Here is a 23,448-nt window from a genome sequence, read left to right as displayed (position 1 = left end):
TCAATCCAAGGTCTCAACTTTGACGAGGGGTCAGGGTAAATGAACTACACTCTCACACACATCCTGTACTGCTCCTTTTCCCCATTGGAGGAGATTCAGGATCCGTCCGGGGTCATGGCGCGGGGTAGTGACCGTCCGGGGGAAAACTGGCCGAGCCCATAGCCCGCGGATGAGATGACCCCGAGCCGTGTCCGACGCTGGGATTCGTCAGGTTCTCTAAACATTGGTAATATTGATCTTGGATCCTACCCGTCCAATTGAAGACATTCTGAATGGGTCACGTTTGCTGAACATTTTGCCCGTAGTACTCGATACCCGGAGTCAAGCACAGCGCCAACTAATAATCTAGCGCTTATCCTCTCCCAGCTCCTCGGTCAAATTTACGTGCTCATTATTATAGGCTAAACAGAATTGAACCACCCTGACAGAGAATCAGGAGGTAGTGTTGACTCGCACTAACTGAAGGAGGGAGGATTCTGGACTCTCCTCTCGTACCTACGAACCCAAAGCAGGGAATTCTCCGGTGGATGGAACGCCTCATCTACAGACCCACACCCACCAAATTGCCACTTCAGCAGACCCCGCAAACGAACCAGTACATTTCGTCCCGACTAGTACCTATCAGATTACTCCGTCCTTCGCTCGACAAGGGTGCTACAGTAGTGCCCCCGGAAAAATGACCGGGGTCAAGGTCCGGAGCAAGCTTCACTCAATTGAGCTAAGATCGGGATCAGCATCACGAGCGTGTTGTCGCAGGTATAAAGATCTGAAACCCCCCAGTCGTGCCTGCGTCTCTTTCCATTCACCCGTTTCTCTCAGAAATCGTCAACATGACTAGCGACACCCCAGAGAAGCAGACCTCAGCGGAGGAGGTCGAGGCGCAGCCTGCCTCCACGGGCGGACCTGTTTACGATGTCGGCGAGAAGGTCGACTACGACAGAGTGGGCGCCATCGATGCCGAGGAGGTCGAACATCGTATGACTGTGCTCCAGGCTGTCAAGGCCTATCCCGCTGCCAGCTGGTGGGCATTCGTGATGTCGTGCACCATTGTAAGCTCTTGCCCCTTGATAGGCAGATCATTCCACTAACGTTGCGATAGATCATGGAGTCATACTGTGTTTTCTTAATGGGACAGTTCGTCGCCACTAAACGATTCGCCCAGGACTTTGGTGTACTCAGCAAAACAGGCGAGTATATTATCGAAGCTTCATGGCAGTCAGCATTCCAGTGTAGCGGGCCGGTCGGTGCCTTCATCGGTGTATTCATCGCAGGTCCCATTACCAGTTGGATTGGATATCGATGGGCAACCATTGGCGGTCTCATGTGCTTGAACCTCTTCATCTTAATCTTCTATTTCGGCAACAGCTCGGGGATGTTTTTCGCGTCCCAGATCCTGGAAGGCATCCCGTGGGGCATTTTTATCGCCAATGCCCCCGCCTACTGTGCCGAAATTGTGCCCATGAGACTGAGAGCTCCAGCCACGCAAATGTTGCAGATGTTCTGGGCGATTGGGTCGATCATCGTCGGCGGTATCACTTTCCACTACCAATCCAAGGATGACCCGTCAGCGTACAGGTTCGTCCGCTCCCATAGATACCATTCGAGGAACACTGTACTAACAGTCATCCCAGAGTCCCCATTGCACTCCAGTGGCTTTTCCCTACTCCCCTCGCTATCCTACTCTTCCTTGCGCCTGAATCGCCCTGGTGGCTCGTACGAAAGGGCCGCCTGGCTGAGGCAGAGAAGGCTGTCAAACGCCTTGGGCGCGCGAGTGCAAATGATAATCCCGCTGACGCAGTCGCAATGATGCGTCGTACGATCGAACTCGAGAAGACTGAGAAGAAGCCCAGTCTCATTGAACTGTGGAAAGGTACCGATCGCTACCGCACATTGATTGTGTGCGGTGTGTACGCATCTCAGAATCTGACGGGCAATCTGATTGCTAACCAAGCGGTTTACTTTTTCAAACGTGAGTCCGGCCTGTTCCTGCAACCTCACAGCAGACTAACACCAGCCCAGAGGCCGGCATGGCTGACAACACCGCATTTGCACTTGGTCTCATCACTTCTGCCCTCCAGTGGATAATGGTCATGCTCTCTTGGGTTCTCACCACATACCTCGGCCGACGCACCATCTATGTCTATGGTCAATTCATAAACTGTGCATTCTTGATCGCGCTCGGTATTGCGGCTTCAGTTGGCGGTGGTAACGCGGCTAGCAATGCGCAAGCATCACTTGGCTTGATCGTCTCCGTCCTGTTCTGCTTGGGACCCGCCCCTGCCTCATGGGTCATCATCGGGGAGACATCTTCCGTTCGTCTCAGGCCACTGACCACCGGTATTGGACGCGGTGCCTACTACTTGGTCAATATTCCTTGCATCTTCCTGTCCAGCTACATGCTCAACACTGATAAGTGGAACCTGGGCGGCAAGAGCGGCTACATCTGGGCTGGTACCGCCTTTGTCTGCACCGCCATGTCTTGGATCTGGATTCCAGAGATGAAGCACCGGTCCTTCCGTGAGATCGACATTCTGTTCAATCGTCATGTCCCAGCTCGCAAATGGAAGCAGACGGTCGTCGATATCCGCGACGATGAGTAGATGGAAATTGGAGTGGTACTGCTTGTGCCGGAATGAGTGGTAGAGATGAGTTCCTTACTCGATACTCACAGGTAATTATTTTTCCAGATCAGTTTGAAGAGTGAGGATTACGGCGGAATGTACCGGCATCTTCTACTCTCGTCGGTAATTGGCTGCTTTGCTACAGTACCAGGCTTGTTTTTGGTCTATCTGATTTAAGAGGCTAATTCCACGTGATTCTGACAGAGCAGGATCGCTCAGTCTGGTTTATGTATACAAGTTTTGTTCCTATAGCTAATAGTTGAATAATTGGTTGATATCGTAACTTACACATCTGTAATCGCGCTAGTTGTGACTTAGCGGCTGGTCGAGGGGCTACTCCGCGCGGGGTAGAGCCCGTCCGGGGTAAGCCTGACCGAAGTGTTCGAACTGGCCCATTTCATATTCCCATCTGGAACCATGCGGACAAGAGGATGCCGAGCCTGACGGTTGGACTGTCTGAGATTGCCCGATTGTCTAAATAATATAACTCACCATCCTGCCTCCTCGAAGTTCCTAGATCATTTCCACTTTGCCCAGATGTGAGGTTCATCTTGGATCTCGCTCATGTACCCTTCCCATCAAACTCTTGCATTGCATCGCACAGGTATCCCCCCAAAGCGTCGGTACACATGTCGCCAGCATAAGCATCCCTCCATCCAGCCGAGCCTGGTATTTCCCGAAGCCACTTTTGCCCCCTGGAAACTTGTTAGTAGTGGTGCGCAGTCAAGCACTGCGCTAACGAGTTAGCCCTTCTCGGTTAGATTCCCTCGTTCCACTATGATAGGCTTAGCTGATTAGCTGATGTGAACACTCGCGTGAGAAGCAAAGGCTCGGCCTATCTCAAACCAAATAACTCCGGACTGGGCGCCGCCATGACTCGGATGGGCTGACGGAAGGATTCTGGACCAACCCCCTTCCATCGATCCCCAAAACGGCAATTCTCCGGCGATGAGAACGCCACAATCTTGAGCCAATACTACCTCAGGGTAACCCCATTGGCGAACAGCGAAGAGCTGCCCAAATGTGATTGCACCTCCAAGCTGCTGGTCAAATTAAATCGGAAACGAGGTTTGGTGAGTGCTTATGCTTTGGCCCTTTCGCCTGTAGCTGGGAAACAGGACGACGTCCCCTGCTCGAATAACGACGTGCGCCACCTGAGCATTCTTTACCTTTATCCCTGTCATAGTACTGTCCAGAGTAGTACTGTAGTATTGGACCGATTGGCTCGTTCAGCGCTCTCATCATCACAAATAATAGCCTCTCTTCCAAAGCCCCAACTCTACTGAACCGGTTCAACACGAACACCGCCATGATTTCCATCAATAATTCTCGATCAACCCCCCTCTCCCCCTTTTTATTTTCTTCTCTTGTCAACGAGCCCACCCGGAAAGAAAGATGTAGAATCGACCAGTTTTCTAATCCCCCGGCCGGATAATTCACTAACGCTAACATCAAGTCCGACTGGTGGTTGGACCTTCGTTCGAACTCTTGTGTGACATGCGTATTTTCCGGACATGCCGAACATTCACGAGGGCCATTTAGAGGCAGACCGGTTCAAAGCGACCGGACAAGCTTGTTCGTGATTCATCTCTGGCATCGCTTTAATCTACATTGCTTATGGCGTTCTGCTATAATGTTTTGCGCGATGAAAGTGATTTCATCTTGCGAGTGTCTGCCGTTGGAATGGTTTCTATAGGTATTGATCCTTGTGGACGGGGAAACTTCATGAAATGAAACACTGGCTTGAGCTGAATAATATGAGTCATAATTATTAACAAGATTTAAATGAAGACGATGGCCGCCGTGAGCATCGAGGCGACCAGCGCCACCAGACTGCTCGCACCAGCTGCTTCCTTGGTGGTCAAACCACCACCCGCCCCGGAATGCTTTCCCAGTCCCAGTGGGAGCCCCTGGTAACTGAAGGTCAAGTTCTGAGGGATCGTCTTATTGTAGCACTCCCCGTTCGCGATGTCCAAGTTGGTGAGGTCATCCGGGTTCAGGAAGAACATGTACTGGGACTGAGAGAGATTCTTGAAACCAGAGGTGTCGTATGGGAATTTGTCACCAGAATCGGTGGCGGAGGCGTTGCGAAGGAAAATGCACTGCACTTGTTCGGGAAATTCGGTCACCATTTCAGGGTAGTCACGCATTATGTCACTGTTGCTGGTGTCGGCGATCAGGATGAACTTGCGATCGGGGAAGGTTTCGAAGATCTTCTGCAGCAGAAATTTGCGAATAGAGAGTGTGGCCGAGACATCGCTAAAGTTGAGAGGCCGGGTATCGAAGGAGCCACCCGGGTAGGTGCTGTAGATGAATTGCATGTAGTTTCTGGTGATTTGCTCGGGGGTTGTAGTCTTAACGCGGAAATAATGTTAGTAAAATTCCGTGTGGTCTGCAAATGGAGTATGGACTGACCAGGTAGTGGAAATGCATGTTGGGAAGGCTGGTCGACCAGTTCCGATAGATGTCCGGCATATTCTCCCAAGGCGTGAAGGGTTTCGCGAAGGAATTGAGCAGGCCTTGTTTCGGTTCATAGATCTTGGTGATGCGGAGGATATCGTCAATGTCGGACACCACAGTCAGTCCGGTTGGAGGTACCAGGTAGGCAGTGGCATTTCCAATAGATGCGCCATCAACGTATGTGTTCAGTCTCTGAATTGCGGATGTTTCATTACCCGCAGTGAGCCCATTGCTGGCAATTGGGACAAATGCATCGAAATCACCTTCCGCCGTGGTGTTGTAGGGCAGAGTCACATTTTGCCAGCCTCCAGTTGTGTTGGAGGATCCCCCTCCGCCAGGCTGTCCACTGGATCCCTGCGATGCGGCCGGTTCGAGGTGAATGGCGTTGACAGCGACGTTGGGCTGCTGAACGACGAAGATTTCTGCGGTCAGGTTGCGTGCCTGGTCCTGCTCGGATTCGGGAAGGTCTGTGATCTTGGTGTCGATGAGGAACACATTGGCGAGCGTGTTCAAGTCGGAGATGGAGGTGTTGGGCTGCTTGTAAACGTTTCCGTGGAAGCGAACGTTCCATCCCGAGTTCGTCCAATTGGCATACGGATCGACGTTCAGCACGTTGGTGGGCAATGGGGCCAAGTCGGAGCTTTTCAACCCCAGCGAGCTTGCCACTGCATCTCCGGTCGGGAAGCCCTGGAAGAAGTTGGGTACTCCCGAGGCCACCCACGAGGGCAGGTCGGAGCCCAGGCTGGAGAGCACGTTGTTCACATCGGATTCGACGTCGCTCAAGATGTCTCTTTGCACGACTGGGGATGGGTAGCTTTCGACCGGAGAGGGAGTGATGACGGGCGGGGCGATGTCATTATTGTTGATGTTGATGATGACTGGAACGACCGTGGGCGCGGGGGAAGCGGAGACTCGAGCAATCAGCAGCGCAGCGGACAGGGCTTGGCGCCCAGATTTGGCGGGCCTCATCGTGGATACTGTCCTGTCAAATCGAGTGATTATTAAGGATAATGAATTCCGAAGATGACTGACTAGTTACCGTAGTAGTAACTAGTTAGTTATCTTGACCTCTAAGTCAGCATCCGAGAAAGTCTGGGCAGGCACGAATTTAAATAAAGTGAATGGATCTCGGGTCCATGCCATGGTCAATTCGAATTGACATTATGAAACTTGGAAAACAGGGTCTTTAGGGGGTCCAACGGGGTCCACCGACGTCACTCCCGCGAAAAGAAAAAAAAAAAAAAAAAAAAAAAGGGATTGGTGGACTCAATCTATTTGGCCTCGAGACGATGGAAACTCAAAGCAGACCAAGGTAATTGCCAAAAGGACATGCCAAAGCAAATGGTACCCGACCATAATCGAGGCAATATCCTGGCTGGTCATGAAGCATGAGCCCTGCACAAAGGTATGTAAACTCGGGTAGGATATATATATATAGCTAACCTAGAAGAGATCCACTTGAAATATGATCTCAGCTCCCGCACGCCAAGACGTCATGGCGCGTGTATGTACTGGAGTACATCGTTCATACTTCCTACTGTGCATACATATTGTTGTCTAAACTGGGGGTAGCCTATTATATTTTCGGAGATGATCCCGCCCCTGATCAATCAGGCAGCGCCAAAGAACATCTGCGAGCCACGGGGAAGTATGTTGTGCATTCTGCGGCAGATTGTGGCTAGGACGCGAACCTAGAGAGTGTCATGTTGTAAATTGGTTATTTCTGGGGCTTAATCATGACCCCAGGGAAACAGCTGATCCTCCACAATAATCCGCATGTTCCCGAGGACATGCCTAGGGTGGTCATCGAAGCATCTATTTACATCAGAATCCTGCAAGCACGTGATGGCTCCTTCCTCTGAGTCTCTGCCCCCCCATTTCACCATTTTCTCCATTTTCTCCATTATTCTCCCCCGCTTTCTCGTCTTCACCTACCCAATCAACATCCAATACACACTCTTTTCATCTCGTTCCTGTCCATCTCTGGCTTGGCAAAGCTTTATCGATCGGTATATGCGTTGGAATCGCCATCAGGCCACTTCAAAGGGACGAATGCCCACTCAATTTCCACCGAGAAAATGAACATTGTTTCCAGTCCCACTAAGGATGAACAAGTGATCCAGAATTCTCGTGACTTTCTCTGGGTGGACCACGAGAATGAACATTCGCAGGAAAAGGCAGACTCTCGGATGAAGCAGTCATTTCTACGAAAGAAGTATCATAGGCTCCGTCGCCAATTGCAGCTAGAACAACTGAGGGCTTCCATGCAAGCACCACCTCCGCTAGGGGCATGGCTGCCAGCCTCCGAATCCATTGTTGACACTGCGTCAGAGAATAAAAGCAACGATCAACATACACTCGCCATGCGCATAATACGTGTTGACCAGATGGACAGCCAACTTCATCGTCCGCCACTAACGAGGGTTGACGATGTTCTTCCAGCATTATCGCGTCGTTCGAAACAAAGTATGGATTTCTACTTCGACTATTGTCAGTCATCAAATCAAGCCTCCAAGACGCCCGAGGCCTGAAAAAGCTAACTACCCTCGCAGTTAGGGCTCAGGCTTCACGTAGGTGGTATCCAATGGGGCAGAATGAAATACTTAACTCCACTCTTCGCCAATGTCTCGACCGTCCGCCCCTTTTGGAGGTCATCGTGTCGATGAGTGCCTATGATTATGCGATGACTCGCCAAAGGGAAAATATGACAAGTGGAGTTGTGCGCGATTCCTTACACGACGCCTTCTACATTAGGTCTCATATTATTCAGTTTATTCAAACTCTATTAGCGAAGCCAAGTGAAATATACACTGAATCAGCTGTGATTGTTATCGGACACTTATTAGTCACGGAGGTATGAGAGCAGAGAATTTCCTTGATCAGCTTACCTAGAGTTGAAAGACTCTAATCATAGATCAAATTCAGGCGCTTGAGTGCAATCTAGAAGCAGTCGACGCGCATATCGAGGCTCTTCAAAAGATTGTCTATGCTTTAGGGGGCCTAGAAAAATTGGGCCCTTGGCCATTAGCGACTGTTTATGCGTGAGTTTGAGCTAGGCTATACAAATTTACAATAGTAGCTAAATGCTCGTGACAGGTGTGATCCTATACGAGGTCTCTTCAAAGATTCTCCACCGGCATTTGACATACCAAGACAGTGGGAGATACAGGTTTTTGGGGCATTAGCCCATCGTGCAAGACCTATTCGACAATCACATCCCGCGCTTGGATCTCGCTTTTTCTACTCTTCATGGTCTCAAGCCATTCACCCACACCTAGGCTCCATTATCCGATCAGTTCAAGATATACTCGCTATAAAGACGCGCTCCAACGAAAACTAGATTTGCACGTAGCTGACCATAACTGTGCCCTGTTACTGCTGAATCGATTGCAGTCACTACCACACGCTTATACTTTGTCCTATTTCAACGACGCAGTTCGACTTACGATTTGGATTTACTTTCTGATCCGAGTATGGGAATTCCAAGCCAGTGCGGAGCGACTTCTTGAGATCAAACGCGGCAGTCTAAAGGAGAAGAAGGATCTTGAGTTTCTTAAGAGCTCAGCCTCTGACCTCCTCTTCTGGATTCTCTTCAATGGTGCCTTTGCTTCTATTGGATTTCAATGCCATACATGGTTTGTCGCACGATTGAAATGTCTCGCTCAGGAGCTATCCTTGTTTGAGTGCGAGGACGTGGTGTCAGTGTTGGGGGGATTCTTCTTTGTTTATCGATCTGCTACTGATCCTACCAAGTTATTTTGGTAAAGGGTGATTCTTGAATGCACCGTCGACTATGTAGAATTAGATTAATTTCGTCAAGCGTGCCTGTCATTTTTGTGAGGGCTATCACTGTCAGGGTCATTTTCGAGATATAAACATTGAGATTGATCCAGAAACAACCTTGACCGTATGCCTTTCTGTATCTTCGACCGGTATTTTATAGAAGCCAGCTCTCGACGGCTTCAGGAAATCTCGTAAAGCAAAATAATATAGTCTATAGAATTGAGAAACCAACTGTTTGGGCCATATCGAAATACAGTTGGAATGCCAGAGATAATTCACTGCGTGGGTCTGATAGCAAACTTCTCTCGACGTCAAAGTACCAGCAGCGCTCTTGACCCACAAGTCCCTCCCGTTCCATGAGAATCAAGCTACTCCATTCTCCTTCCGAGGTTCAGAGAAGGAGGTGACATACCTGTACAAGGCCTCAGAAACGGGTCGTAGCCGAGAATTTTTATTGCGAACAAATGTACAGAGAAAGGAGACTATTCGCTCTGCGTTTCGTTTATTCGGTCTTAATGGGATAGAGTTGACGTTTTCAAGGGACCATCATGTCACGTCCTCGAAAGGACCCTTCAAATAGTTCAGTTATTGTTCTGATTTAATCCATGCTTGCCGTTTTGCCTTATCATGTATAGTTTTAACCTTTAGCTACATGCTATATCACACAGGCCGTATTAGATCTGTAGAAGAAAAACCCTAGTAAGCCGGTCTGGGCTCATCTTGGTTGCCGATGCTTCCTAACCCTCTACTGCTGGCTCCATTCCTTTATGTCGCTTGGCACCACGTATTACTTCTCGTTGATGAGCGTCATCCCACAAGCCGACTCGACCAAACTATACACAACTGCCACGAATTCGAATGGGAGGCGGACAAGGTCTGTGACGAGGATCGGCCTTGACTTCATAGAATGGCTAGCCATTGTCAATACCAGGGCGGTGGCTGTTCTCATGCCTTGCCAATCCAATCAAAGCTCTGTCCAAGTCATGGCTTCAGAGAGAACAGTCGTTCAACGGAAGTTTTCACCCTCTGTTTTTCCATTTTCGTCCTGTGCACTCTAGTGTGCGCTCTATTTTTCCACCTCTCTGTGAGGGAAAATCACACTTGCTTGGCCACCAGCGTCATTTCCCTCGATCTCTCGGACCTGATTTATTGCTGTCGGTTACATACTTTATGTAGCTTCATTAGCCGTACCTGCCGATACCACCCGTATCTTAGCTGAAACCGTTACTGTTTGTCAATAGTTATCCTTATTCTTAATCCTTGTCCTTAGCATTTAGAACGACTTATCTGCCAACCTCGCCTGCCACCCTTCCTCCTTCCTCTCCTTCCTTCTGGTGTTATTGTTAATGTATTAAATTAGTGATCTAGAAAGGTTTCATAGGATAAGAATAGTAATGAAACGGACCTATGGATAGCCATGGTGGGTCGTCCTGACTCCTCTGCATGCTCACTACACAGGCTGTGGGCAGGGACGTGGCAGGTGATATATTTTGTGCTGCGCGTACCACATCGACGGTATAATTTTAAGTTAGATGGGAAAATAAGTTTAGAAGAAATAACCATTGAGTAGTCGTTTAGAACGTCTTGAATTTTGGGATTCGCTCGACAGCCGGAATATGTTCAAATGCATTAATGAACGTTTAAGTCAGATCAAGTACGGAGTATACAAGAATTGGGTCTATGGTTGTAGCGTTAGCCCTTTATACGAAACAGAGCGCGGGGTACGATCAATGGAGTTTGCTCAAGGGGGAGTTCCCCACTTTCATCTTTCATCGATTCTTACCCACGTTTAAATCACGGCTCAAGCCCTTGTCTTAACTGAGAACCCTCTTGGGAGTGGTTCTGTTCCCCATAAACAGACCGAATACAGACTGAGTCAACAGTACCATGGAGCGATTCCTTCTTGAACACGCCACGCGCCATCAAATGCTTGTCCAAAAATTCAAGCCCTCTCCCCAGAAAGCTAAATGCCAGTATGATGCGCCCTCCTCCAACATCACAGTCGCCACCCGCATTCGACCTATATTAGATGAAGAGGTATCATCTGGCTAGATCGTTTCTATTTTTCATCGGGTCGACGAAAAGGGAACTGTAGATCTTCATGAGCTACGGCGAGTTGTACGGGGATTCCCTCCGTTGAAAGTAAGTACGCGGCACCTTGTCCGAGCGCGTCTGCATTTGACACACATTTGGCTCGGAATCAATTAACACGGACCCTCGTAGACTAACAATTTGTCTGCGAGGACAACAGTCCTCGATTTTCAAACCTGGTAGAGTTTTTGGTGCAAATGACACAACCGAAAAAATATACGAAGAAATAGTGCGCCCACTCATTCCGTGTGCCTGGGACGGTAACGTCGGCACTCTCTTCGCGTACGGGCAAACAAGGTCAGGGAAGACCTTTACGATCAGTGGTCTAGAGCAACTAGTTGCCCAAACCCTTTTCGGTGGGTCATTGCCCGGTGGAAAAACCATTCACATGGCTATATTTGAGCTTGCTGGAAACTCCGCCTTTGGTACGTAGGCCTACTGGATGAATTCAATTCTATAGCGCGCTGACCACCCTTCAATGCGCTTTTAGATCTGCAGAATACCCGGGCCCCCTTTTCGATCCTCGAAGACTCCCGAGGTTTAACCCAACTGGTCGGTATAGAGGAGCGTATTATACAGAGCACGGAAGAACTACTGGCTCTGTCCCAAAGCGCAAACAAATTGCGACAAACAGCCCCGACGATCAAAAACGACGGCTCGTCAAGATCGCACTCAATTTGCCGCATCAGGATAGCGACACCATCCGCTGAATCAGTAGAAGATGGAATTTTGTACTTGATTGACCTCGCCGGGTCTGAAGCAGCGCGCGATATTTTTTCACACTCGACCGAGCGGATGAAGGAAACGCGAGAAATCAACTTGAGTCTGTCGGTGCTGAAAGACTGTATCCGAGCAGCAGCTCTTAGTAATTCAACAACCGGAAAGTCTTCAAAGACAACGTATATCCCTTTTCGTCAGAGCCTGTTGACTAAAGTCCTGAATCATCCCTTCTATACATCCGAGAGCCGCAAATGCATGACAGCAGTTCTTGCCTGCATCAACCCGAGCTTCCTTGATACGGGAGCAAGCAGGAATACGATGCGTTACGCGGAGATGCTTTGTGAGCCTCGGCCGGCCTTGTCGAAAACGCCGTCTTAACCCTCTCCTGTAGCTTGGGAATCAAAAATTGAATTAAATTATCGCATAAGGCTCCTGGATATCTCATTGTTTTGATTTATGTATTTGCCAAGTTGGTTTTATTGGATTTTTATCTTTTCATCCCGCATTCGGTAGCGGATAAAGAGGTCAAGTAATCGATTCAACGCAGTTCTTAGATACACATTACATATGAAGCGAGGAAATGCAATGGTCTCTGGTATGACTGAGGAAGTATCTTTGGTCGTTGTGGTAGTCGCGCAACTAAATAGATACCACTACCAAAACGGACCACGTAAGGCAAAATTATCCCCAGTCTATACTATATTTTTCATGTTAAGTACTGAGTAAGGCAAACAATTTAGAGTCATCATGTCCCATCATCCATACCTATCCTGTAACAGCCATGTCTCATATCAGATTTAATTTTTGTAGAGCGTGATTCAACACTTGGAATCCAGCATTGGTTGCATGAATCTACAGGCGGTCTACTAATACTACATAGCCACGGCTGATATCGGCTTATGGTCTGGTACAACCGGCATCTGCAGAAATTACCATCACCGCTGCCAACTTCAATGCGTGAACCCCGAACGTTGGGTCGACCTGTGCGTCGCCTTAGATAGGCTCTTATGTATGTATTAGTGTCTAAAATTTGGCCGCTGTGAGTAGATAAGCATTAATTGGATGTGAGCTTCCCTAGAGGGAGGTGGTAGTACTGGATAAATCCACGATGCCGATAGACAGAAAGTAACTGGGTTAGAGGCCGGAGCAGGAAGTCCCTACGACGTTCTTCCTTCTGGCTGCTAACTGTAGGACATAGGCCAACCGGGTCAGGTACATAGAATAATTGGTCGACTGGCGTAGAAGCAGACCTACGATAAAACTGGATGTAGGATCGGTGAGAGGGACAATAGAAGCGAGGCATCAGTATGTAGTGAAAGTGGAATTTTGTAAGTCTCGCTCGTTTTCTTTTAGTGCCTGTGTAGTTAAGAATAGATAGTGCTGAGTATAGAAGCCTGGATTCATTACACCATAGCTGGTAATAGTTATCAGTTACTTGAAAAGTCATCCTAAATTAAGCCAATAGAGACATGCTACGGAGTTCTAGGGCCTGATAGTACTTTTGGCACACCCCATAAGCCTTCACAAGCTAGCGCCAGCCCATATCGACCATCCTTAGTGGGATACTACTTGGTAAGGTATCGTAATCGCACGATATCGACCTTTCCGGGCGATATGAGACTTGTCGACAGGCCCGCATGAGAATGGAATTAATGGTCGACATTAACACTTTGTAGCCCTCAACAGATGGCCACCACTCGCCTAGTTTGATATCGAGCTCCGTGAAAGGCGACTATAGTACCGTCGTTGGATCAGTTAGCGAGTTTAAACCGAAGTATGATCGAATATTACAGTGGCACAGTAAAAGTTTTAACAACACTGGCCCCAAACCCTGAATTATATAATATTCTGCCAGTCCTAAATCCTCCGCTAAAAACTGCCTATTTGACAATCTACTTTGGGCTACCCGCCTTCAGAGGGCGGTGGATCATTGATATAGGCTGTCTGAGAGTGGGTCCCAGGGTGTGTGTTGTTAAAACTTTTGCTGTGTCACTTTAAGTCACGTAGCCACCCGAATGGCTTAGATCAGATTCAGCCTGAGATCCGGCCTCAAGGCCCTTACCTATATCGGGAAGGTGCATGTTCCGCTAGCAACGATTCAAATCCAGATCATTATTACATGATAACTCGTGTGTCCAACCATACGAGAAGCAGCGCCCTGTGATCCGAGTAGATGACGTCATATTAAAGACTCCTGGACTACGGGAGTATTGTGGTCGCAAAGTCTACTGTAGAAAGAAAGTTCAATTGCCAAAAAGAGCGAGTGGGGGAGGTTGATACCACTGGAAGCCTTGGCAAGTTTGCGTCAATAAATTCCTAGAAGACTTGTTGTGGAAGTATAAGATGCGTGATCATCCCAATAAGATGAAAATAAATGTGGCCACGCTCTCATATCTTGCTTCGCCTCCTTTTTTTTTCCGAAAATGACCTTACCGACCATCGTGTTTATTCCAGGTGCGTGGCACACCTGTGAATACTACAAACATGTCATATCCATCCTCACGGCAAAGGGATTTCCCACCGCAACTGTCGACCTACCGTCCGTGGGTGGTATCTCACCTATGGCAGATGATGCAGCTATTCAGAAGGTAACCTCGGAGCTGGCTTCCGATGGTCAAAAGATTATCCTAGTCATGCATTCATATGGTGGAATTCCTGGTACGGAGCAAAGGGCTTGCTCGGAAAATACGCTAGACGGAAGGTAAACCAGGCGGCATCATTGGCCTTGTTTTACGTGTCCGCCTATCTGCTCAAAGAAGGGATGAGCGTGGAAAGTGTGGCAAGTGGAGCAGAGTGGCCAGCTTTCTTGACTAAACAGGTCCGTTTTCTCCTACTCGCTCGTTAACATCCACAGGCCTAGGATGGGAAAATATTCTACGATAGAGCAACTGCCATCGAGAGATTCTACCATGATTTCCGGAAAGATGAATCTCCAACAGCATGGGCTATGAATTTGAAGGCACACTCTGCGGCATCTTTCTCGGACCCTCTAACCTATGCTGCGCATCGGGATATTCCAGCCATATATTTGCTCTGCGAGCAGGATAAGTCGCTCCCGCTTGGGATTCAGGAACTCTTTGTGAGTTACGCCGAGGGGAAAGTCACTACCCGAAGCTGCAGTCGGGGCACAGTCCAATGGTATCAATGCCAGATGAGGTCGTTGACACGATACTCATGGCCATTGAAGCTTGAATCGGAAATGTTTAGCACTTGTGCACTTGTTAAAATTTCAGAAATATAACATAGATGACGGCCAGCCGCACTATATATCAACAACATCTAGGTGGTAATCTATTCAATTTTTAGAAATCAACTCATTGATTTACTCCTGAATCTTGAATAGTTATAGGGATATCCGTAGTAAGATTCCGATATATATCACGACGTACCCAAACTTGTACTTATATCCTAGGAACATATGTTCCAAATCTCAAAGTCCAAAAAATTGACCGCTTAATATCTTGGCGAATACTAGGCCAACCAGAAAGATAGTAATACGTGAATAAGTAAATTAGTCTACTTATGTCTGCGCGACCGACAACAACTCCTTGAAATCATAAACCCTACTTCTGGTCTCCTTGTTTCGACTCGCGCCCGGACCCGCTAACCGAACAGGCCAAAAGACCAAATATGCCAGAGCGCTATGCTCTGACATGATCGGGACAGATATAAATTTAAAGATATTGTCACAGGCCAAGCAAAGAGATGATCAATTCGGTGCCATTCAACGAAGCAACTAAATCTAGGGGAGAAAAGAGGAAGAAGTTCTATCTAATGCGTGGAAGCCTTTTTGTTATGGGCCAAAAGGAATCTTCCGTCAAACGCCAGTTGGCTATTCGACCCTTCCGCTCCAGTCCATCCTCGATCGTCACAGATATATTAAAATATATTCGATCTACCGAGATTTAGATTATCCTTATTTCTAGTCTACACTCTCGGTATACTTTAATTTTATTTTCAAAAGTTAATTTAAGTTCCGAATCGGATAGCTTATACTTCTAGAGATCGTAGAAGAATATATCTTCATCCTTAGTAGTAGTTATAAAGTCTTGAATTATGTTATGGTACAAACAATTAGTATACATATTAGAAGAAGTATGGTCCAAATGCCGCTGATGAAAAAAATAAACCAGAAAAGAGATGATACAAACCACAGCCGATGATCATCGTACAATATAAAAGCCATTCACGGCCACCTGTCGCTCTCGCCATTCATCCGTGACGGACCGAACTCCAAGTCGATGCAGCGGGACTTCTTCGCTCCTTCCCACAGCTATCATCGATTCTTTGAACCTCTAGTCATTCGTGATGAGCTATTCTCAATCACTACATTCTCTGTTGCCACCGTTACAGAAACAAAAGTCGTCGTCGAATATATCCACCGGATTCAAGGGCATATATGAGACACCAAGCATTGTCGTACTGTCAGTTTCATTGCTCGATAAGACAAGACACGGCGATGAAGTCACGCCTCCGTCTGAATCCACTGTGAAGACAGGAAGGTTATATAAGCAGGAAAGAAGAGTGGTAGTCGCCGTCAAGGGTAGATCGCTGTCCATAAGGCCCTCGTAGTTACCTGTACTATTCTGACACTTGTACGAGTTGGCGTATAGCTCCTTCAAATTGACGTAATACGTATCTGTAAACTTTGTCAAGTCGTCGCTGTCGATTGGGTCCGAAAAGTCATTTTCATCTACAAGGGACCATCCTGCACCTAGGTATTCAAGAGTATAGCAATATCCGTGAATAATGGTGCCACTGGTGATATCTGGACAATCGGTGACTGTGTGGGCTCCCTTCAGGATATAGTAGTTGGCCGAAGCAAGAGCGGTGCCAGCAAAGGTAGCGAACAAGTTTCGATTCAGGTAAGTCTCCATCTTTGACTGGTCTAATCCACTCAGCTCGTACATGAATGGACCATCAAAGAAGTGGGCAATATCATGGGTGTATGTACCACTGATGAGCGATGAGGGCCAGTTGGAGATATCTGCATTATCGAATATGTCAATGAGGGAGTTAGCCGCTCCCTCATAGAATGCAGTGTATAGATCAGAGATTTTGTTGTAGAGACTAAGCTCGGTAGTGCTATCATCATCGTCATCAGAGCTCACATTCGAGCCGGCTTCCGAAAAAAGACCACCCGCGGCTGCTGTCAGAGTAGTTGCCAACCCGTCGCCAGTGAACCCAGACACAAGGCCGAGAGCCCCGATGAAGTTTGTCAAAAGCGATGCAAGATCTACAACATCTGGAGTTTTCGTGGGGAAGTCAGCGACGAGTTGGTCGACTTTGTTTGTGGCATTGAGTGCCACCACCTGGAATAGATCGTAGTACTCGCTCATATAGAGTCGGAAATTGGCGACAACAAATCGGGCCCAGTAATGTGACGGTTTATTGAGTGTCGGACACTCATCTGATGAGGGAATGTCACAGTGAACATCTTCATTCAAAGAGGAAACTTCCGTAGATTCGTCGCCAAAGAGTTTTCTGTCCCAAATGCCTAAAGCTTTTGTTAGATATAGGCTTGGTAAAGCAGTGAATAAGAAGGACTTACTGGCAGTACTTCCGTATTCTTTGATGACCGATGTAAGCAAGGAGTCAATATAAGCCGCCACATTTCTCTCCAGGCTCGCCTCTTCAGAAGTTTCTTCAGATTGGTCCGGGAAATCGCATTGCTCGGCATCTGTCAGGTCAGCACTCAAATTAACAATCACGAGATCGTCGGGATCATCAGTGAATTGTTCGAGATCAATTGCCCATTCTGTTATACCACCCATATTGAGACCCTTGTAGTAGGTAGTACGGGTGCTTTTTGTGGTGTTTGTCATGTATTCAACCCACTGTGTGTCGTTGTAGACGATAATATGCGAGTCACTATCATCATCGAAGAGTACTTGAACATTGGGGTTGGTCGAAATGATCTCATAAATCTCCACATTGGGAATATACCCAGTAGTTTGAGTGCATCTTCCGGGAGTAGCACCCGAGTCTGGTCCAGTGTAGGTACAATCGGCCCAGTGCAGTTGGCGGTGGTCATCTCAAACGATCTACCATAGCTCATTACATCAACCATCAGTTTGTTGCTTTGGGCGCCTCCATTTGTGACCATGGACAGCGCATAATTTGTTTCGGTAAGGTTGACATGAGATCGTAGACAGTTCCCATCCACACAATCATCATCCGAAGAATCATTCCCATAATCCCATTGACCGTGTAGATCATACGTCATATAGATGAAAAAGTCCACGACATCATTGAGATCTGAAACTGGGAAAGCCTGAAGGTACCAGACAGAGGCTGGCATGGCAATTGAGATGGTGATATCATCGCCAACGAGTGATCGTAGGGCTTTCAGAAACGCTACATAATTAGGACCATCATCATCACTTCCGGCAGGAATACCTTCAATATCAGGCTCTCCAGGATACTACCAGCCAAAGTCGACACCGTCGATGCCGTTAGTTGAGATAAAATCAGCGACATTCTGGGCCAGCGTATCGCGATTTGCGGAAGTAACTTCTTCACGGAAAATCATGTAAGTTTCTGTGCTGGTGGAAAAGTCCCAGCCACCAAATGAGACAATCCTCTTCACATCATCAAGGGCTAAGAAATCGTCAAACATGTCCGACTGTGAATCGTTGATGCTGATTGAATAGCCTGAGCCAATCAAACCAAATGCATACACAACATGGGTATATTTTGAAGTATCGATACTATAGACGTCCATGGTAAGACGCGAGCGATCCTTATTGAAGGCTTCAACGTAACCCAGGGCGAGAAAATCATCAGGGCCGTCAGGGTCACGGGTGATAGCCGTTCCACAGTTTGAGATGCATCCATTAGTGCCTGATGCGGCTGTGCCTGGATTGCCAGTGGTAGACTCAGTCTGGGTGCAGAACTCAGGTGTGATACCACACTCGCCCCAAACGTCACGGCATGCATTGAGAGGACAAGGGTTCAACTCTCCCCAGAAGCCATACTCAGTTCCATTGGGAGTAGTACCAGGTACCTGCGGGCCACAGACAGTGTTCTCGATGGCAGATGGGAATGGAGGATCACCGGTGCTAAGACATATATTTTCGCCAGCCTGAAGATCATCACATCCAAGCCATCCTCAAGTATTGTTGTTGTAAGAGTCAATCTCATCGACCTTGATGTCAAAGGCGGTTGTAATTGCTGAGCAAGTGTCTCCGGATTGCACGAGGTAAGTTTAGCAAGTCCCATTACTATATGGCTGGGGAGAATAGTCCGGGAGGTCCCCAGCACACATATTGTCCAACAGGCAATGTAGAGCACAGATCGCTGGCGGTATTGTACTCTTAGAATTCAGTCACTGTGATCCCGCATTCGCTGACCAGCGTGGTACAGGAATCACCTGAGACGAGTTGTACAGTAGTGCATTCGCTTCGACGGTGTAGGAAGTGTCCATGTGAGGAGCTTTCGTGTCAGTAGCGTGTATGAAGTGAACGTTTTTTGGATGATGTAGAGGTGTCTGTACCCATTTCGACTTCTAGGGAGGATGAGATGCTTTCAGAAGAAGCAAAGGTGGCGCGTAATGGTTAGGGGTGGTGAACGCACCCGATCAAGACTTAGAATGAGCTACGGATGTAACATCAGGACCTAGCATTGTCTCCTAGATTAGATGTAGTAACATACGCGATAGAAGCTAACTAGGGTCTTCTACACTATGTAGAAAGTGGATTTAGCCTCACAGTCCATCAAATTATACCCAATTAGCAAAAGTGGATATAGATTCATCCTTCCAATGTCCCTATCCCCGTTTCCATCTCTTTACCACAGTCTCCAAAGTTCTTACCTATATCACCTACACTCCTCCTAGGCTCAGACTCGACGCTATTTTGGAGTTCAGGGCGCATTTAGAATTGATCGCGTACTATAGTTGGCTTAAGTACAGCTAAGGGACAGGAAGCCCTATTCTTCGCACCCTAAGGGTCGTATATGCTGAAGACAAGAGAAGTGCATTCTATACCAAAAGCCTTGTTCTGTGAATCCACATGTAAGCTCTCGAGGTAGGCAATCATAATGATAGGAATGAATATTTATGCAACAAGACTAACATGATGGACATGCTTATAAACACCAGATACGAAATTATCGTTTAGTTTGCATGACTTCATAATACGTATTAAGAATTAGGTCTAGTATACAGCTAGAGTTACAATATATGCATTCATCCATCATCCGTCATCACCGCCACCTCCCCCATCGAGCCCTTTACAACCACTCTCCAATAACCGGTACATGGCTATACATCTCATTCCATCCCTGAGCCTCCCACCCAGACCCTTCACCACCCCGTCCAACAATCCCCAAAGCACCCGCTAACCAGAGAGCAGCACCAACAGCCGCAATCCCATTAACCACCCACCACATCTTGCGCTGACACTTGACACGGTCCTGATTCTCAGGGTACCCCAGGTAGCCCTCAAGCGAACCCTTCGAACCCCGCTCCATTCCCGTATCCGTGGACAGTGTTGTAGGAGATAGTGGCCCTTCAATTTCTTCAACGGAATACTCCACAGTTAGCATTTAGAGATACCGTTTATTCTCAAACCACTGTACGAGTCGAGAAATTTAGAAATATCTTGCCTCTTCAAGAAGGGCAAGATACAACGCGTAGTCCTTTGCCGTATCATAAAAGATCGGGAGTACTACACGCAGAAGATAACGTAGGATATATTCAAATAGAGTTAGGTCGGAATCAATTTAGTAAGAGCCGTCGGGAAGTATATTGTTCTACCGTCCGGATAGTAGAGATATAAAGAAGTTACTCTTAGGTATAAGTATTTCACGGGTAGTATTAAATCCGCGCTCCTCTACCTATAGATTTATCTACCTAGCTTAAGCAGTAAGTAAATTTTAGGACAGACTTTTTGGGTATTCTATGAAGTTATTATATAGCCTAATTTCAGAGGTTATTTAATACATGCTATACAATAATAGTTAAACTATTATAAAAATAGTGATTTAATAGGCCATCTACGTAAATAAGAGGATAGCCACGAAGTTACCTTAAAGTAGTTTAGTTAAGTAAAGAACGAATACCTAAGACGAAGAGATAAAGAGCAATACCATCTTATAACGTTATATATAGTCGCCTCTGTCCTACGGAGAACGGCCTACGCTACTAAATATAACTAACCCCCGCTAATCCCGTCTACCTCGTCTACAACCTTTAGGCATCTATTCTTTATTATACTTCGTGCTTCTTCAATAAATCCCTATTACCTAAAAAGAGTTAGCTATCTAAAAATGATTCCCATTAAGGTTGATTCGACTGCCTTCCTCTACATCGTGTTTATTATAGTAAGATACTAGAGACTCAGCCTGGCGATAACCTCGCGTAACTTAATTTCGCTATTAGGGTAGAGAATTATCCTAGATCCTTAGGGGTGAGTTCTTTTTCATAATATCTATAGCTAGATACTCTTAATTAATCACTCTCAATTAATCACTCTCAAATAATCACTCTCAATTAATCACTCTCAATTAATCACTCTCAATTAAATACTTCTCAATACCCACCATAGCCAATAAAAATGATTTATTGACAGTCTACCGACTCGCACATCAATTACGCACAAATATCTGACAATAACAGCTTATTGTTTGAAAGGAATCCTACTGTTTTAACTCTACCTCAGCTCCAGACTCCGGGGATTCAAACTGAAGACGGAAAATGCCAGATAAGTCAAGTCAGTTTCAAAAATACAGTCCATATCCTTTAACTTCACCCATACGATTGGCCTGAAGAAGATATACAAGGCCAGCATTTAGAGCATTAAATTGCCTATCATGTAGGGGTTAGACAGACAGTATTGACCACTTGCATGTGTACACTAGCCACAGCGAATCGACCACCAGTACACCAGCAAATCGAGGAGCACAGAATGGGTAGCCAGTCGCAAATATTTGTTCATAATAAGTCAATCCTATGGCATTCTGATTCAAAGACATTCTTGGCTCATCAGAACCACTACCACACTGCATCATTTTGATCCCCTTAGAAAGCAGAGATCGCACTGGCAAAGGCCGAGTTAATCGCCGATGCAGCAAACTGGATGGTAGTCGCATCATCCGAAGCAACCTTTGCCTCAAGCGCAGTAGTGAGCTGATCTGAGAGACCTTGCAGCGTTTTAAGGCTGGATTGGACAGTGCTTGTCTCACCAATATTCGCAATCTCGGATTTCTGTGACCCCAGTAAGATGGTGTCCAACCTGTCACTCTAGAAAGGGACACGATTACGGAGTAACTAAGAAAACGAACATACCTTGCTGACAAGATCGTTGAGGGTGGTGGTAATGATTGGACTCAAGGACGTAATATCATTCGTCGCAGCGGTGCTATCGCTTGTAGAGAAGTCGGACGCGGCCTCGGTGTCACTTATGGCAGTCTTCAGGTCAGACTCGAGGGTGTTCACGTCAGAGAGAAGAGAGAGGGCCGTAATCAGGGTTCCATCCCAGCCGTTGACGTCCTTATCGAGGGTCTGAACGTCACTAGTTATTGTCGTTAGGTCGCTCAACACACTACGCTTGACGACTAGGCCTGCGGCAACAAGGCAGAGGCAGGGAAGGAGAGCAGCCCAGAACTTGAGAAGCATCATCTGTGCGGTAAGAGTGTGTTAATAAGAAAAAATTGATTGAGAGTAACTGTGTCCTAAGAAATTACTAAAGATGTCGAATTGAAAGGGCTATTGAATCCTTTTATGCCCTGCCTTAACTAGGCATGCCTCGGCCTTTACCATAGATGAGGCATTCCTACTCTAGAAATTCCGTACACCAGAACTTCTATTGGAGGAGAATGAATAGCGTCTAATATAGTCTATGTTACGGTTGCAATCGTAGAGATCTCATGTCCACATTTCAGGACGACGAGTGCAAAATTTCTGGAAGGTGCAGAACTTAGGCCGTAGAGTTTAAGGCGGGGCCCACGGCAGATCCCCCTGATGGAGAAGCTTATTCGCTGAGAAATCATGCAAACCCAGCCGCTGTTGCAAAGATACTACCTCCCTACTGCTCCAGCAACGACTGACTCGTCCAGTTCTTCAGGCTAGACTTACCCCGCAATCATGGGTCTCAATAGCTTAGGCCACGGGACGAGCGATTTTGCAGCAGCTCGATTCAAGTAAGATCATCGTCACTCTGCCGAGGTGCCGTATCAATTGAGGATCACAAGTTTCACATGCCTGCTATCCCCACCACGAACAGCTACTAATAGTCGGATACCACTGACCTTTGGAGGCAATATACAACTATCATTATGGAACCCCTGAACACGTATGTAAGGATCTCTGATATCGCCAAAAGTATGACTCACCCTGTTCCTTCGGAAACTGTGATTATGATGAATCATATGGTAAATACAGGAACGACAAAGAAGGGGAGACTGGAGAAAGTGGCAAAGATTTTCACGCAAGCCGCCCCCAGACCTTTCTATATTATTTCTTGTGCGCTCTGTGTAGTATCGTCTACTGTAAGAGCAAGGATTTTGCATCTGCAGAGGTTACCCACGAATCGTCTTCTTTAAAATCCATCCGGAGGCGGTCTATGGCATTTCCTCTAAAGTACAGCGAAGGGATGCCTCGAGATAAGGCGTTGAGCTGAATGAAAGAGTAGGTACATGCTAAATAAAATTGCTCCTGTTAACTTGTCCCGGTTAGATTAGAGTGATGACGGATATTTTCTAGAAAAGCACGCATCCAAGGACCAGTCGCTGTTTCCTAGTCACTCCAGGCCAACCATCATCATCCCCTCCT

At 47.1% G+C, this 23,448-nt stretch overlaps 6 protein-coding genes across 6 annotated transcripts; 2 read left to right on the top strand and 4 right to left on the bottom strand.

The window, feature by feature from the left end:
• Positions 1-830: 830 nt before the first annotated feature.
• Positions 831-2,600, top strand: N7458_000031 (putative MFS maltose transporter; the record flags this gene model as incomplete). The annotated part of the gene is made up of 4 exons (XM_056903425.1): positions 831-1,049; positions 1,100-1,575; positions 1,632-1,969; positions 2,020-2,600. 4 exons carry the CDS (start codon positions 831-833, stop codon positions 2,598-2,600), a joined length of 1,614 nt encoding a protein of 537 aa, XP_056771192.1.
• Positions 2,601-4,402: 1,802 nt separating this feature from the next.
• N7458_000030 (phosphatidate phosphatase App1 family protein) lies at positions 4,403-6,050 on the bottom strand (the record flags this gene model as incomplete). Its single annotated transcript, XM_056903424.1, has 2 exons — positions 4,403-4,975; positions 5,037-6,050. 2 exons carry the CDS (start codon positions 6,048-6,050, stop codon positions 4,403-4,405), a joined length of 1,587 nt encoding a protein of 528 aa, XP_056771191.1.
• An 8,048-nt stretch (positions 6,051-14,098) lies between these two features.
• Positions 14,099-14,811, top strand: N7458_000029 (alpha/beta hydrolase; the record flags this gene model as incomplete). Its single annotated transcript, XM_056903423.1, has 3 exons — positions 14,099-14,376; positions 14,432-14,468; positions 14,536-14,811. Coding segments are annotated over 3 exons (591 nt in total), but the record flags the coding sequence as incomplete, so codon positions are not given.
• Positions 14,812-15,994: 1,183 nt separating this feature from the next.
• N7458_000028 (uncharacterized protein) lies at positions 15,995-19,101 on the bottom strand (the record flags this gene model as incomplete). Its single annotated transcript, XM_056903422.1, has 5 exons — positions 15,995-17,172; positions 17,227-17,661; positions 17,724-18,058; positions 18,104-18,759; positions 19,048-19,101. The coding sequence occupies 5 exons, from the start codon at positions 19,099-19,101 to the stop codon at positions 15,995-15,997; spliced, it is 2,658 nt and encodes an 885-aa protein (XP_056771189.1).
• An 806-nt stretch (positions 19,102-19,907) lies between these two features.
• On the bottom strand, positions 19,908-20,222 carry N7458_000027 (MCP1 family protein; the record flags this gene model as incomplete). Its single annotated transcript, XM_056903421.1, has 1 exon — positions 19,908-20,222. One exon carries the CDS (start codon positions 20,220-20,222, stop codon positions 19,908-19,910), a length of 315 nt encoding a protein of 104 aa, XP_056771188.1.
• A 1,474-nt stretch (positions 20,223-21,696) lies between these two features.
• On the bottom strand, positions 21,697-22,296 carry N7458_000026 (cell wall mannoprotein 1 family protein; the record flags this gene model as incomplete). Its single annotated transcript, XM_056903420.1, has 2 exons — positions 21,697-21,882; positions 21,964-22,296. The coding sequence occupies 2 exons, from the start codon at positions 22,294-22,296 to the stop codon at positions 21,697-21,699; spliced, it is 519 nt and encodes a 172-aa protein (XP_056771187.1).
• Between the last annotated feature and the right edge of the window lie 1,152 nt (positions 22,297-23,448).

This window comes from Penicillium daleae (genome assembly GCF_028827525.1).
Source record: "Penicillium daleae strain IBT 16125 chromosome Unknown utg000001l_segment0_segment0, whole genome shotgun sequence".
Classification (NCBI taxonomy): domain Eukaryota; kingdom Fungi; phylum Ascomycota; class Eurotiomycetes; order Eurotiales; family Aspergillaceae; genus Penicillium; species Penicillium daleae.
This window is presented reverse-complemented; position numbering and strand designations above follow the sequence as displayed.